Here is a 16,622-nt window from a genome sequence, read left to right on the forward strand (position 1 = left end):
CTGCCATTTGCCTGTTTCCCCACATTTCTGTAAAACCAGAAGTACAGAACAAACCAGTCCAGATTTTTTCTGTGTACTCCACATCTTCTTTCCAAAATAATATTTCAACCACTTATGCTAATTCAGAGGATATGACAGAAAATGAAGAAGCAGGTACAATACATTTTTAAAAAAAATACATTAGCTTTTCCTAATTCAAATATTTATAATAAAACTGTGTGTGCTACACAACAAGCTTATCACTAACCCTGGATACATTCTTTGCCACTGGAATTACTAAGTCTGACAAACACTGATTTTATTACCACATGATACCATGTAACTCATATTCTACTGTCTAAAGCTGGAAGATCTACTGAGGCTAAAAAATTACATCATTTTCTATGATTACCCTCAAAGACAGTATCAAGTAGCTAATGAACTTCAGTGGTGGATGCATGAGAAATATTCTCATTTCCTGTGGGGCATTTTCTGTTTCTATAGTAACTGTGAGCAGCCTAGCTATGAGCCTGTAACTTGGGCTTAAAAAGAAATGCTGAAAAGAATTATCTTCCTAAGTCTACAATCTAAACTAGGAACTGGCAAATGCTTTTAATCTAAAACTGAATTAAATAAAATCTTAATATGAACAGAGGAGCTGAAAGATGACAAGCTGGCCCTTAAGGAAGGTGTTTACTGTCTGACATGGAAACTCTAAGTATCGAAATTCAGACAGTACAGAGCACTCACACACATACTGTGTGATGTACTGGTGTACAGAAAACAGTGAAGCATCTTCCAGGAAGAAGGACTTTTCATAGTATCTGTTAAGGAAATCTCCCGGTCTGACCATCCAGACAGGGTGGTCACACTCCCACCACCAGAGACTTTCCCTGCAGGGACCTAAGCCCCTTCACAGCTGTCAGAGACTGAAATATTATGATTTATGACTTAAACATTTTCATAAAGGACTTCTAAAACTGTATTACAAAAGCTGCAGAGAAGACTACTGCACCCTGAATGGGGCCCTGACTGAGGCCTTACACTGCTTGCTGATGAAGATAAAATAAAGTAACAACTCAGGGCTGGGGACAGTCACAAAGCACAGGTTTAACACCTCCAAGATGAGGACCACAGCCCCAGGGCTATCAGCTGCCAGGCTCACACAGACCCTCCACCAAAGGGGAGGGGGAGGAGAGGCTTTGGGTGTGTGTTGGAAAAGCCTCTGGTCAGAGGCACAGTGACTGCCCATCCTCCACTGTGCAGAGGAGCCCAGCTGAGGGGTCCTCACTGTGGGGGAAGCTTATCCACAGCAGAAGGGGTGACATGGCCCATCACAGGGGCCCCGCTCAAAGGGGTCCCCAGACCCTGCACCAGAGCACCAGAGATGATGCAACAGACCCTCAGTGTTGCAAGAGACAGTGTCAAGCCAGCCCCTGCAAGAGAGACACGTGGGCGTTCCCACCTGGCCCACAGGGTATTTTAATCCACGGGATTCTGTACTCTCTGGCGTTTGGTGGCGTGTGGTGGCATGGCCACAGTGGAGACAGAGGACCCTCACCACCAGCAGACCAGATGGAGGAGAGCAACGAGACATCGTTGGGACCCTCGGATGGGTGATATGCTTCCATCTAACCCCTGTCACCTATCCCTGTCCTCCCCCACCCCCCATACACACTTCTTTTTTCCATTTCTTTCTCTCTTTCTTTTCTCTTCCCTTCTCTTTGCCTCTTTTGCTATTAAATAAAATACATCAATTTTTTGGCATCAACATCTAACCTCATTTGGTTTTAATCTCGTTTCTGGGAATATTTTGAACCTTCTAAGTTCTTTCCAGTTTATGCACAGAGACTTCTTTGCTTTTCTGAGTTTAAACCGGATCGTAACAACAATGGCCGGCTCCAGTGATCCAATGGGTCCCTGTCTCACTCCCTGCACACTCCACTTGCACAGTCAGACCAGGTTTCCACACCTATTCCTGCAGCAGAGTCTTGGATATCTCGTTCCATAAAGCCATTTATTCACAGTGCAGTTACACCGAAACCGCTCAAGCTGGTGCTTCCAAGGAGAATCCCAACTAAGAAATCCCTGGGTTTTATACTACTTTCATAGTCTCACCACTCACAAAAGTCTCTTCCTCCCAAGTCCTCAGCTCCTCTCTGTGTCTCTGAGTGTCCTCTCACCAACCTGAGCCACAGGTCCCTGGGCCCTTTGTTGTGCAAGGTGTTGGCAGTTCAAGGCCTCTTGCCTCAGGCTGTACCAGCCAGAGCTCCATGAGCAGGTTGAACTGCAGCTGCTCACACAGCTACTGGCACCAACTGTTCTCCTCAACAGTATCCATATAGAATTCGAAATACATTTCAGGATGTTTAAGGTGTCCTGTAAGAATGAGGATGTTGGCTCATAATGACTATTATACTCTTTAATGAACAAAACTGACCTGGCAGTTATGTTCCTTTGTAGGATCTGGTAACATTTAACACCAGTCTTTTACTTCCTTAAAGGGTGTATTCAATAAGGGGAAAAGTTAGATCCTATTGTACTGTGGGAAATAAATGAGGCTAGTTTTTAATTCTCATGATTGCCATGTTCAATGACATCATTCAGGCTGGCTATTTGTCACAAATGGAACCCCCAGGGACTGATACTGGTCCCCACACTGCTTCAACATGTTCAGAAATTATTTGGGTAGTGTGATTGAAAGCACCCTTGCCAAGTTTGCTGGTGACACTAAACTGAGTGGAGGGGCCGACATGTCAAGAGCGACCTGGAGAGACTGAAAGAGTAGACTAGCAAAAACAGTATGAACTTTTACAGAGACAAGTGCAAAGCCCTGTGTGTGTGTTAAAATAAGCAAAAGAGCCTGCTACAGGCTAGGATTTGTGTGACTGGGGAGCAACCTTGCTGAAAGGACCTGGTACTGTTGCAGTGGACAAGCTGAACATGAGTCAGCAGTGCACTGCTGCAGCAAAGAAGGCAAATAGGTTCCTGAGCTGCATCCAGAGGGGCATTACTAGAAGAGATAGAGAAATGATCATGTCGCTCTTCTCAGCACCTGTCAGGCCATATGTGGAGTATTGTGCCCCATTCTGGTCCCCGCAATGCGAGAAAGACAAGGACACACTGGAGAGGGTCCAAAGGAGGAGCATGAAGATGATCAAAGGGTGGAGAATCTACCCTGTGAGAAAAGACTGAAGAAGTTAGGTCTCTTCTTTCTGTAGAAGAGAAGGCTCACAGGGGACCTCATCACAGTATTCCAGTATTTAAAGGGCTCCTCACTTCAATGGGAGCCGCAAGGAGAAGACAAGGGGCAAGAGGTCCAAGATTGTCCTGGGTTGCAGTGTATTCTATTACCATCCCCATCAGCTGTTGAAATCAGGTGGGGCAGTGTTTCCTTGCCTCCTCCCCCCAGACTATCTTTCTGTTAATGGCCCATCATTGTCTTGTCACATGACTCAGAGATAACTCCCTCCGGACTATCTTCTGTTAATGAGCCTAATCAACACTTGGCCTCATGACTCATTACCCCATTGTGAGATGCTCCACCCAGAGGGAGGAACCAAGCATCCCATCGTGGATATAATCTGAGGCTGAACACCAGAGACACCGGCTTCCCACTGGATTTCCAGAGGACAGGAGCTACACAGCCACCATTGGACTTTCTGAGGAAGAGCAGACTGTTTTACTACAGGATCACTGCTTCAGAGGACTGCAGCCACCATTCTACTAGACTGCTACCACCACCCTGCCTAACAGGGTGTCAGGTTGTACCTTGACTCTGTCAGTTTGACAGTGTTTTCTTTTACCTTTTTTTCCCCTTTTCTTTAATTTCCATTAAATTGTTATTCTGACTTAGTGCCTCCCACTGGTTTGTTTTCAAACTAGTACAAAGATGCACTGGGGAATGTTTCATCTTAACATTAGAAAGAGTATTTTTACAGTGGGAACAACCATGCCCTGCAGCAACCACCCAAGGGACATGGTAGAGTCACCATCACTAGAAGTTTTGCAGATGCAGCTGGACAGTGCTGGACAATATCATCTAGGTTCCCCTTCTTACAAAAGGTTGAACTACTGATCTTGTGAGGTCCTTTCCAGCCTGGATTGTTCTATGATTTTGTGATTCTATGATCTAACTGGAATTCTATTGTTCACTTGCTAACCTCTGCCTTTCCTGGGATTAGGTATATGAAGCATGGAAGATATGTTTCAGGGTGGTAACCAGACGTAGTGTCCTAATTGTTTGGGACTTCCTTTACTGTCAATAGACAGAAATGGTACTCAGAGGGCAGGAGCAGGTATCATTGATGATAGCTTAAGTGTAGGTATCTCCATGGTAAATGTCTAATGCTCATGTAGACAGATACCATGTTAGTCTACTGGAGTCTTACAGACTCCTTAAACTTTTGATTAAGAATCTGTAGTCTGGAAAATTGGCAATTCTCCTAGAAGGCAGTAAATGCATGCATGCCTCCCCTAAAGCCTTAAAAAGGAATGAGGACTGACAGGTTTTCTACTTAAATGTTCCATTACAGTATTGTTACAGAAGATTGTGTCCCTTTCAACTATCAGCAATGGCAACAAAGAGTAAGGTATCTCATTCTAGAGGGGAACACTACAGTGAATGTGTGATAGTCTTTGTGCCTATCTAAGAAATTTCCAGACCAAGAATGGAGATCAATGGTCATTTTTAGCATTTCTTGGATTAGCACAAACATAGAGCATGGATCACACTCCTACCTAATTTCTTTCTAAATTTATCTCCCATCATAAGAGTAGATTCTCTAGATGTCAACCTCAATGACTACTGTATTTTTATTCTCTCTCTATAAACACATATATATGCGTGTATGTGTTCAAAGGAATGATCTGCTTTACACATCATGCAGCTAATGCTATATAAAGAGGGTTGCACTGAGCACACAACGAGCTCAAACAGGTAATCTCAGTCATCCAGGAATTTTGGAAGTAGTTACAGAATCGCCAAAAAGAAACAGACTCACCAAAACCAAACAGACTCAGTGAATTCACCTTTCCAAGTCAACTCTGTGACATAGTTAGCACAGTTTAGTCAGTTCTTAGTAATTGTAGACTTTTACCTCTTGAATGTATATTTAGAAGACAGAGGAATCCACAGAGAGTGAATCAGAAGACAATGGTTTCATACATAATTTAGTAAAAGAGAAATTTTACCACTTATGAAATCATGCCTGGAATTCAGTTTCAATGTCACATTATTGGTTCAGTTTTGAGAACAGAAAATTTCATGTCCTTTTTACATATTCTTTCCCATGCAGAAAATAATTATTCATTTTAGGTCTGATGTTCATTATACACGAGACAAATCCACAATAAATCCACACTAGTTTATCTCCAATTAAATATTTCTAATATAAAAATTTTTTTTCAGTTTCCCTGGAAAGCAGGAAGGCTTTTAAGCTAAAGCAAAATGACACACTTATTTTTTGGAATAAGGAAATGTTTTGAGTCTTTAGTATTGTTGAATAGAATATTGTTAAATGCATCATTTCATCTGTTCTTTATCCAATGGATCCAATATATATGCCACACAATTCACTTCCAAAAGTTGATTAATTTTCATAATTTAATTTTCCTTATTGCCAATTTAACATACAGCCTTGTTATTAGCATTTAATATAAAATGTTATAATCTCTTGGTCTGGCTGGGATAGAGTTAATCCCTGTAGCTGGCATGGTACTGTGTTTTGGTTTTGTGACCAAAACCATATTGATAACACAGGGTTGTTTCAGGTATTGCTGAGCAGCACTTACACAGCATCATGGCCTTCTCACACTATCTCACTAGTGAGGAGGCTGGGGGTAGCATGGGAGGGGACATGGCCAGGACAGCTGACCCTAACTGACCAAAGGGATATGCCACACCTTATGGCACTGTGTTCATCAATAAGTTTTTCAGTTCATTTTTTATTTCCTTACTAATCCAATATACATCTATACTTTTAAAGTCTGTGAAATCATCAGAGAGGCAAAAATCCACCTGCTTTAGCTACACCAGAATCAGATCAGTAATCATGAGTCTGGGTAATTATTCATTACTTCATCCCTTTCTCTTGGTTTGGTTTGCAGAACACACTTTTTCTATAAAAAATTGTCTCATATAAAAGGAGAAAAAGTGTATGTGCTTGATGTACATTTTAAAAAACTAATTATCTGTTTTTGTTATATCCCAGTTGTATTAATTTGGTTTGTTCTGTGAGGTCGGGTGAGTTTGGATGAATATTGAATGCTTCATCTTTTTCATGAGAAAGGGAGGCTAATAAGGATAAGTTAAGTCAAAGCTATAAAAGGAAGCTCCTTGAATGTCAGTACCAATTTATATCGCTGTATCTCCTCCATGGGAGGGGTAGGAAAGATAAAAGGATTTTTTGGAAAGTATTCTCAACTAAATTCCACTAATCAAAGTTAAACATTTTAGTGTCATATTTTCTTCTGAAAATCTCTTTGAATTTGAATATTGACATGTTTACACCACCTGAAGTCTCCTCCCAAAACCAAGAACATTTCATAATGGTATCAGAAATGATGGAATACATAGTCCTTGTCTATATGTGTGAGCAAATAAAGACATATTCTCTCACATACATATCTATATATAAAATTGTATCTTTAAATCATGGCATATCCTAACCTGAAAAGCTCCCAAGACGTGGTGCTGTCATATCTCCACCATCATATATTTCAAGGGAGTCCCAATTATGTTCAGTGGCAAAGCTGATGACCTGGATCTGTAAAACAGGACCACAGAACTTTTTAGGCCAACAAGCCATACACACTTTTAAATGTTCTAAAACCAACAAAATAAAAAGAGAACACGTACCAAAGAAAATAAAAATAATAGATCCAAACAAAAGATACCTCAGTGAAAAAAATCTAAATAAAACATGATTATTCACTCTTTAAATTGTATTAACTCTTAGAAAATATGACATTAAGTAAGTAAAGAGAATTTTGCACGTGTTGCATAATTTTAAATGATTACTCGAAGTGTAAGTGAGCAGATAATCAAGATAGCTGCAGAACTCTCAAGGGCCTCCGTAATATCCTAGCAGACAGAAAGAGTTGGTATTTGCATATCAGATTGATGGATCAGGACCTGCTTTCAATAAACTACAGAATTAAAACAGAAAACTCCTTGTTAATCATTTCTCATTCTTACCCCCATGTGAAAATAAAGTAACATAAAATAAAGCTAACCAAAGAACAATAATGAGAAAACCAAAGCACTAATGTTTCAAGTACTCCGCCCCCAATTATAGGGTTACTAATTTATGAAATTTCTAGAGAAATAAACAAACAAAGTACTTAATATTCCATGCTTGACAGAATACAGACTTGCCTGAATACCTGATCCCTCAGTCACTATGATTTTCCACACACAATTCAAGCTGTTACCATAAGGTTCAGGGTAACCTGGTGAAAGAATAGTACCTCTGCGCTCAGTAAAATTCCCACTGCATGGCACTGAAAGAAAGTATTATCACAAATTATTACACAACTTAAATCTCTTTAAAGAACAGAGAAGCAGTAATAATTTTACTAAGATCAAGATCATTATAATAATAATTTGGTTTTGTAGCATAAACACATAGACAAGAAGCAATCGTCTGAACTTAGAAAGCTTCTTATCTAAAATATGAGTGATACCAAGCATAAGATACAAACTGTCTGAATAAACAATTCAGAAATTAACTTCATTTTCCATGTGTGCATCCTAGAACAGCCCAGCAACACAGCCTAATCATGTCTTACCTCGGAGTAACAACAAACTATAAAGACATAACATTAAATACAATCATGACTGACAGAAATGATGTGAATTTACCCACAGCCTAAGACAGTTCCAATATTGAATCTAGCCGATAAAGCGGTGTAGTATGTTAAATATCTTTACTATTACACACTTGCTTCTTTAAGGTTCAAGGAAACAGAACAAAACAAAACACAAAAAAACAGAATACACAGAAAATAGAATACCTACATTTATTTTTAGAACACTCTAATTAATTCTAGAGTAAATTCCTAGGAATAGCAGTGACTTTTGGCTACAAATCCAAATTTGGAGAAGGTAAACATTTCAATATTTACAAAAAAAATTTTGGAATGCTAAACATTATTTCAGTGCAGGTCTATTGACAGACTAAAGAAAATTAGTTATACTTAACAATGCTATCATTATTCAATGTACATTATGCTTCTGCTTGAAAAAAGAAATCATTATGCTATGTGTGATAGAAATACACGACGAGTACTGTGTAATAAAACAGGTAAAGACACCTCTGGAGAATTTAATTCTGTCCTGTATTTCAGACTGTAGATATGTCATGAAAATAATGAATGTTCAAGAAAATGTGCATCACACTTGTTCATATAATCTAAGTCATTATATGAAACACTATACTGCCTATAAGCCAGCTGGTACTCAATTATTTCTTGATATGGAAAACTGCTCTTTTAAATTGGGCATGACTGATATTAATCGAAGGAGAGTGAATATATGGGTTAAATACTATTTTCTGAAACAGTTCCTGAATCCTAATTCAGAGACGTGTGACATAACAGACAACTTAAATGTAATTTCTTACCTACACAGCTTGGTACTGTGTCATTCCACTGAGCTAAGGCATTCGGTACAGACTGACATCGGATAGCTTTAGAGCCTTGTAGCAGATAGCCAGGACTACACTCAAATCGAACAACAGAGCCTGCTGAAAACTCAGAGCCAATTCTCCTTCCATATCTAGGTTCTGGAACTGAGCTACACTGTGTATCACTTGTGCGTGGAACAGCTGTATAAAGAGAGAAAAAATAAAAAAGTCATGAATACAAATGACAGTCATAATAAAAAAAACCCAGACCAATAAAAATGTTGATTGTTTCTTGTAGGACACAGCTTAATTCATGTTACTTGCTCTGCTCCTGTATTCTCTAAGAATGGACTAATGCTTTAATGGCTGTTAGCTAGAATATGGTTTTGGGCTGTGACTGTGTACTGTTATGTAAGTGCCATGGCACCTTGGAGACCATTTGACTTTGGATGCATGGCTTTAGACATGAGAAGATCGGTGGGTGTTTCTGCGGCCTTCTTCAATGACAGGATCCTATATCTACCACTTACTTCACTCAATAAATATGGGGTCTTTGGCTTCTCACTCAAACTTTCTCATTAGAAGGCCAAAAATATATTGTGATGTAGCTAATCAGATACAAAGACAACATAATATCTTACAAATATTTTATTTATCATATTGGAGAATATAAAGTGATAAAAATACACCCTCCAGGCTATTTCAGTGTTTGCTGTTGACAACAATTATTTTTGCCAATAATGTCTGGGAATACATAAACCTGATGTGATTCAAGAACAGTTAAAAGACTGTAAGCAGCATATAAAGAGCAAAATAATAACATTCATTAGAAGCCCATGTTTCCCTTTGTCTTCATTATTTATAAACACTTCTCAATAACAGGTATTTTTTATACCTATTGACTGTTGGTATTGTGCATGTTGTTTGTATATCAAACTTGTTCTTACTACATTTCATTTTGCAGTTAGCTAGTAACTGCCAATTTAAAAAAAACCCTAAAAATATTTATATAGAAAATGACAGGTATAATTTGTGTGCAATATCATCTATGTTTCACAGTATAATAAAGGTACATTAAAAATAATCTCATTAAATATATGCATTTTTTCTGTGTGAGTGGCATGTTCAAAAGCTTTGTTTGATCAGCTTGGTTTGTTCAAGAATTAGTTTTAGAGCATCACTGCATCCAAATATGAACAAGTAACACCATGAATACTGCCTGCCATTTAGCCCTTCAGTAACAAAGACATAAAATGGCACTGGGAGTTGGGGAGGCAGGGAGGGGGAAAGAAGGTGGGTGTTACACTTTATTCCTGTCAAATTTTCAAGCATGATGCTTCTGGCTTACTAATGTACACAGAATCACAGTCATATTTAGTTGTATTTTACAGCATTATGTTTAAATTCCTTTTCTGGTCTGTTAGAGTGAAGAGTGGTATTTCTATCTGTTCATGTGCACAAGTGTACACACACCCCCCACACTTGTTCAGCTACCCTGGTCACTAAGTAAAAGACAAAGTGTATGAAGCCTATACTTATTTTCATATTGATAACTTCATGCTCATCCTATTTCTTATACTGTCATTTGCTCTATTCAGAATCATTATTATTTAAGTTTTAAGTACTTGTAAATACTCTAAAAACTAACATTTCAAAACAAACTGGATATGGAACACTAATTGAAATCAATCTTATCTTAAATCTAGCATTAAACACTCAACACATTTTATCAGAACATTAAAAGTTCTCATTTATGATTACATTATGTTCTACCAGTTTTCAGAGTTGCTACCAGATATAACAGCTAAGTTTGCACAAGGTTTACTGAATGTAGAGAAAAGCTTTTGCAAAGAAGATTTAGAAATAATTGATACTAGCAATAACAGAAAAATACATTCTCTTTTTTACTAATATGCAGTGAGTTGATTCGTCAGACAAGTTCAGACAGATACAATAACATGTATTTTTCTTCTAAATCAGTAGGTTGGATAGTTGCAGAAGATTTTCACCTTGAAAGCTTAAGAAAGTTTTAAAATGTATTCAGGATTTAAAGAATGGTCAGAGATAAACTAGCATACTCCTGGGGAAATGCACAATACAGCAAAAGAAAAGCAAATACATTTTATTAAGTTTTTTCTAGGTTATAAGGTTAAACACCTTATACAGTTTAAACAAACAACTTACCTTTCAGCAAACTTTATATGTGTGGCTTTGCTCAAATAAATAGGAATTTGTGATTAAGTGCTCCACAGGACCTCAGCATCACACAGATGCTCTATGAAACTTGTTCATGCATGCAATTCTAACCATGGGAAGAAACTGTTCTGCACTTGTGGAAGGATAATGAAGAAACCATAGTTCCAGGATTTCACACAGTCACAGTTCTTCCTGACCATAACCTGCAGGCCAGCTGCAATCTGCCAGGTCACTTCAGCTGACCCAGCTTGCTCTTTTCTGCTCTTTTATTGTGATTAATAGCCTTTTCTCTACCCAAGTGTCTTCTGCACAAGCATTATTTAATCTTTCTTTCCACATTATTGTATAATGATTACACTGGAATAAGTGATGACTTTACAGCTGCCTAGGTGATGATGGCTGCTTACACATCCAGTCGCATGATTGAGTGTCATATGCCTGGAACTACAGTTTCTGCCATGTAATTAGGCCTTAATCCATCCCCTGATCAGGACTACTTGTTCAAACAGGTGTTTTTGCCATGAGATAAATAATTCACAATTATGTGACAGCAAAGGGTTCAGTACATTGTTGTGGACAAACCAGTCTTGATTCAGGGAATTAATACTTAATTATGATTAACTTATTACCAATTTTACACAAACTTCTGATCACTGATTCAGGAATTAAAAAGAAAGAGGACACAAACAATCAAACAAGTTAATTAAACAGTTTTACTTCATTCTCACCAGGCTCAACTTCGAACACCTATCCTCCCCTTCTTTTTCTCAACTTCCTCGTGTCCATCTCTGTCGTATCAATGAGGTGAGAGACAACACATGAGGCTGAGGTATGTGCTCACTTTTTGCTTTCCCCCTGCAATGTACTTAGCATTACTTTTCTCCTCCTTTTTGCTTCTTCAGGTTTTCATATCACTCTGTTTCTGAATGTTTCTCCTCCAGTGTGGATCAAACATGGGCTACAGCTGCTCAAAGATGTTCCCTACTGCAGAATAGGACTTTCACAGGCTGCCAACCCCTCTGAGCTGTTCTCACTCCAGCAGGTGTTACCCACAGGCCAAAGTCCCTTTGGCAGGGAGGGCCTCTTTCTAAGAGTGCCTCCAACAATCCCTCCAGCAGCATCTCTAGCAGCACATATCCAGAAGCATCTCTGCCCCAAAGCAGTCACTCTCTCATATATTTTTTGAGAACAGGCACCACACGGTCCTCTGAATAGTGGGAGTTTTGGCATGTGAGAGGTTGCTTATACCAGCTTCACAGGATGCTGTTTGTGAGAAGGACATGGTAGCTCACAGCCTCCTCCCATACAGGTCACCACCTCAGCCACCTGCTAGTTAAACTTTGAGCTTCTCACATGTATAAAGCTTATCTGCCTTACCTAAGAGAATACATGCCCCGACTGAAAATTTCAGCGTCACTCCTGGAATATTTTCTATTCATGGTGTGAAACTCTTGCTCAGCCTTCTGCCACCTTTCCCTATGTATTATTTCACTCAATTTCTCAAAGGGGAGGAAGCTATAGAAAAAAAAATCCTTTCAGTTTCTCTAACCCTCGCCTAGCATCCATGTCTGGAGAATCCCTACAACAGCTGTGCAGGCAAAGGACACTTTTTAACAGTCATTGAAGAACATCCTACAACTTTCAGTAATAGCGTCAGGAAATTTGCATACATGCACTAGCAATCCATATATTTTTTGTGTAACTAGACCTTTTAGCACCTCTCAACAAAGGATGTCAGATCATCTGGTTTCATTATAATATTACTTTACGAAAGTTATTTTCTTGTGAGCAAGGTATCTCTGACATGATAGCAAATGTAAGGGCAGTTTACTAGCACTCTTAAATTAGTTCACATAGCAGAAATACTTTTTCAGACTAAAAGCCGATATTTTACTGAGATCAGCCATGACAGCCAGAAACATCCACAGCTACAGTGTATCAAATTAATCTATTGACAGCAAGACTCAATGACATTTAAAATTGACATTGTGCTCAGTTTTTCAGAAGTTTTCCTAATACTCTGTTAATGGTTACAGTGAGATAAGAAATGCCAAAGATGCACATCACTCTATGTGGTACTATTTTTTTTTAATCCTCCCTCTGTTTTAAAAAGAACAGCCTTAAGAATAGATGCAATGCAAGCTATAGATAACAATAAAGTGAGGTAGTTCCACACTGTTTAAAATGGGGTTTAAATAGTCCCTGCAAAAATGTAGTAGTTTCATACATGTATAAAAAGTTAGGAAAATAGGTCTGTTTCTCTAAAATGTGACACAGCTGACCGCTCAGCTGAAATGCCTCCAAGATTCTTTCAGTTGGAAGAGACCTACAACAATCATCTAGTCCATCTGGCTTTCCAATTCAGGACTGAGTTAAAGTTAAAACATATAATTAAGGGCATTTTTCAAATCCCTCTTAACCACTGACAGGCTTAGGGCATCAATCATCCCTCCAGGATGTCTGTTTTAAAGCAGGACATAATGTGTCATGGTAGCACATACAAGCAGTCTTATTTCTGCTCTCTAATTACATTTAGCAGCCAATGTGTGGCTGTGCATTTTATTTTTGCCACAAATTAGATCAACCTGATTATTAAAAGCACAATCTTCTTTTATTCTTATTTCCCTTTCTCTTCCTCATCCTAGTATGCTAACTTTCTTAATTATCCTCTTTAAAATCTCAATTGACCTAATAAAATAGCTCACACATTTGTATAGCAAGTAAAAAAGACAAATATTAAAACCCTATAAATTTTTGGATGATAGGTTTACTTTTTAAGGAAGAAACTCTGTACTGCTGCAGCCTGAGTTATACAAAAATATAGGCTCTTGTTTCTTAGATGATGTCATAGGAGGAAGACGAGCATAAAAAAGCCTGAAAAAAAAATCCCAGTCTTCTTACACAGGATTGTTCTTAGCATATATCAACATACCTGACCCTAATATTTTGGAAGACTGGATATTCCTTCAGTCTCATTACAGACATTCTTTACCTATTGCATTAAATACAAGGAAAAGTGATGATCTGAGAAAAGAAATGAAAGCATAGATGACATACCCAGATAAAAAGAAGTTTTTTGGAAAGTGGCATCACAAAAGCCATTAAATCTGAATCAGAAGCTAAAGCCCCTATCTGATGGTTGTTCAAACCAGAATGTGAAATAAGCAAGCAATAACTTTTTTCCCTCTCGAGCCTTCCTTTTAGCTTTTGCCTATAGTGTTGTCAACCTAGACTTCTCAAGCTGTATCACAGAGGCATTCCATTTTCTATAGTAATTATCCTCCGTTTTTCAGTAAATGTTTCATACTGCTGTGAAACTAAATTGAAATCAGCCCAGTGGAAAAGTGAACAGGGAAGAAGGTCAACCTGGAATAGAGGGCAATAAATAAAATGATTGACTTTGCAGACCAGATTACTATGTTCAATGTGAGAATGGATGTCATTTCTGAAGTATTTAAAAGGCTAGCAAGCAGGTAGTCTTTGGAAGTATGATCACATGCTTTGAAAGAAGAGAAAAAAAATCTCAAAAAGATAGAGCTTATTAAATACCACTAACTCATTAACTAATATATGTATACATATATAACTGTGTTTAGTAAAACTCTCAAGATATATTTTTAAATATATTAAAATCCCATGGTATTTAAATAGCTTCATGATTGTCCTGAGACAAATAAAGTGACTTTGCCTAACTCATTTTGTGCTCTCATTTGTTAAAATCTATTTCTTACAGTTCCTAAAAACATAAATATCTGAAATGAAGCATAGAATTGTGCTCACCTGGAGACTTCCTGTTCAATAGCCATCTATGTGTTTATATATACAGCTAATAGAATCGTGGGGTTTTATCACTATGAATTCTTTAAAAGCAGCAAGAAATAACACTTTAGACATAGGAAAACCAAATAGAGTAAGACAGAAATATGTCATTCATATGCAAATTGATAAGAACTCAAATGCTGACAGCTCTTTTCTAATTCCAGAAGTTTATAGGCTCTGTCTTTTGACTAATTTAGGATGATAAGTTTTAATGCAAGTGTGTGTAAGATCCTTTTGATGCGTAATAATGTCAGGTAAAAATATCTTGATATATATCCAAAGTAGAATGTGCAGTCATGGTGGTATCTTTCTATAAACACAGAAGTCAGAAGGCTAAAAATCAGTCCTAACAAGCTCCTTACAAATATGGAAATATTCTTGAGGTGAGACCGTTCTTTCCATTTATTTGCTGTGTCAAACTAGGACCATGGTCCAATGTTTAAGGAAAAAAATTTAAAAAGTATCTAGGAATCTTAATAATATTATTTAAAACTATCCAAAACTACTTTTACACTTCAATTTAGTAAAGGTGAAATGGTAGTATACAATAAACCACAGTGTGCAATGACTGTCTCATTAAGCTTACTGAGTATGTAAGCAATACATCTAGTGAACTGCCCCGAAGTCAGCTGCTTTGGGACTGCATTTGTTGCCCATATAGGCAATGAACCTGTAAGCACTGCTCCAGGTGTCACCAGACTGCATTGAAGACTCAGGGATCAGCTAAGTGTACTAAGCTGTTCAGCAGAATGCTAACAGACTTGGCCATGCTGTGTCATTCTTGCATTTCAGCTGCAGTGTGCAGACATGCACATAATGTCTCCTCAAGTTCAGCTGGGTCAAAAACAGACCAGCAAGTCTCCCACCCACCCACCCTTCAGTACTGAAACAGCCTGATGGTCTCTGCTGCAGCAATTTTCTCTCCAAGCTCTCCAAGAAGACAGAATTCCTTAGCAGCCTGGACAAAAACTCTTGAAAAATCAGCTGGGAATACTGAAAAAGACTAATACAAATAAGCACGCTCCCAAACCCCTTGAGCTCACTCAGCAGTAAGGGAGCAACAGACTGCAGACTACTGAGAAAGGCTGGACATATTCAAGTCCATGAGGCCAGACAGGATAAACACAGCAACTGCTGTTTTGAAGCCAGTCTGCCATGAGGAGAAGTCCCTGATCTCTGGAAAAAGGTTAAGACTACACTCACATTTAAAGCAATACGTTAAGACTTACGCAGAATTAAAAACAATACAATTCATGAAATTGGCACCAGTGTCTTCCACCAAAAGTAGACACGTTTACCTTGGTAAACAAAGTGAAACCCTCTGGCTGATGCCCCACTCTTAGCACTGAATCGCAGAAGAATTTGATTAGATGTAGCCAAAGGCAATGTCTCTCCTACAAATGGAAACAGAAAACAAATACACAAAACAGAAACAGTTTTAGCTCTTCAATATGTAATCAAATATGCTGTTAAAACACATAGTTTTATGTTTTCCTCTATAGTTCAAGAAAACATAAACAACATTGTACAAAATTAAATTTGCCATTGTCAGAACAAAAAGACTTCATGATTCAACAAGAGAAACCTTCTGGATTTACTGCAGCAGTTGGAACTAGAGCTCCAACAAACTACTTGACTGGAGAACCCTACTGCCACTTGGGGCCAAAAGTATTAGAATCCTTTTTACTGTGACTGAGAGCTTTACTTTGCCTTGCAAAACACATTAAACAAATAAAAGCATTTGAAAAATGCCACAGAAATCTTCATGGAATGCTTACCATTTCAAAACTAAAACTGAGAGAGAGCAAACCCACGACTTGTTTTATGTAGTGGCTTCAATAAAATATATGGTCACACATGAACTATCTTACATTATTAACTTTCTTATAGCATTGCAAATTTTATTTCTGATTTGAGGATTAATAAAGATATTTAATGTAATTTAACACCTTTCCTGACATATCTGTCGGGAGTCATGATAAAAGTTCAATAATGAAACAC

At 38.1% G+C, this 16,622-nt stretch overlaps 1 protein-coding gene across 2 annotated transcripts in view; it reads right to left on the minus strand.

Annotated features, from left to right (window-relative positions):
- CSMD1 (CUB and Sushi multiple domains 1) overlaps positions 1 to 16,622 on the minus strand; it is a 1,103,023-nt gene that overhangs the window by 149,151 nt on the left and 937,250 nt on the right. For both annotated transcript variants that reach the window (XM_042017326.1, XM_042017325.1), the window contains exons 33-36: positions 15,920 to 16,015; positions 8,604 to 8,807; positions 7,358 to 7,482; positions 6,650 to 6,746 (exon numbers count right to left, since the gene is read on the minus strand). In XM_042017326.1, coding sequence (XP_041873260.1) covers positions 6,650 to 6,746; positions 7,358 to 7,482; positions 8,604 to 8,807; positions 15,920 to 16,015 — 522 coding nt within the window. The remainder of the gene's footprint in view (positions 1 to 6,649; positions 6,747 to 7,357; positions 7,483 to 8,603; positions 8,808 to 15,919; positions 16,016 to 16,622) is intronic.

Source organism: Corvus kubaryi, unplaced genomic scaffold, assembly GCF_017639235.1.
Source record: "Corvus kubaryi isolate FWS band 111438036 unplaced genomic scaffold, C.kubaryi_AGA036_p1.0 split3-73, whole genome shotgun sequence".
NCBI classification, from domain to species: domain Eukaryota; kingdom Metazoa; phylum Chordata; class Aves; order Passeriformes; family Corvidae; genus Corvus; species Corvus kubaryi.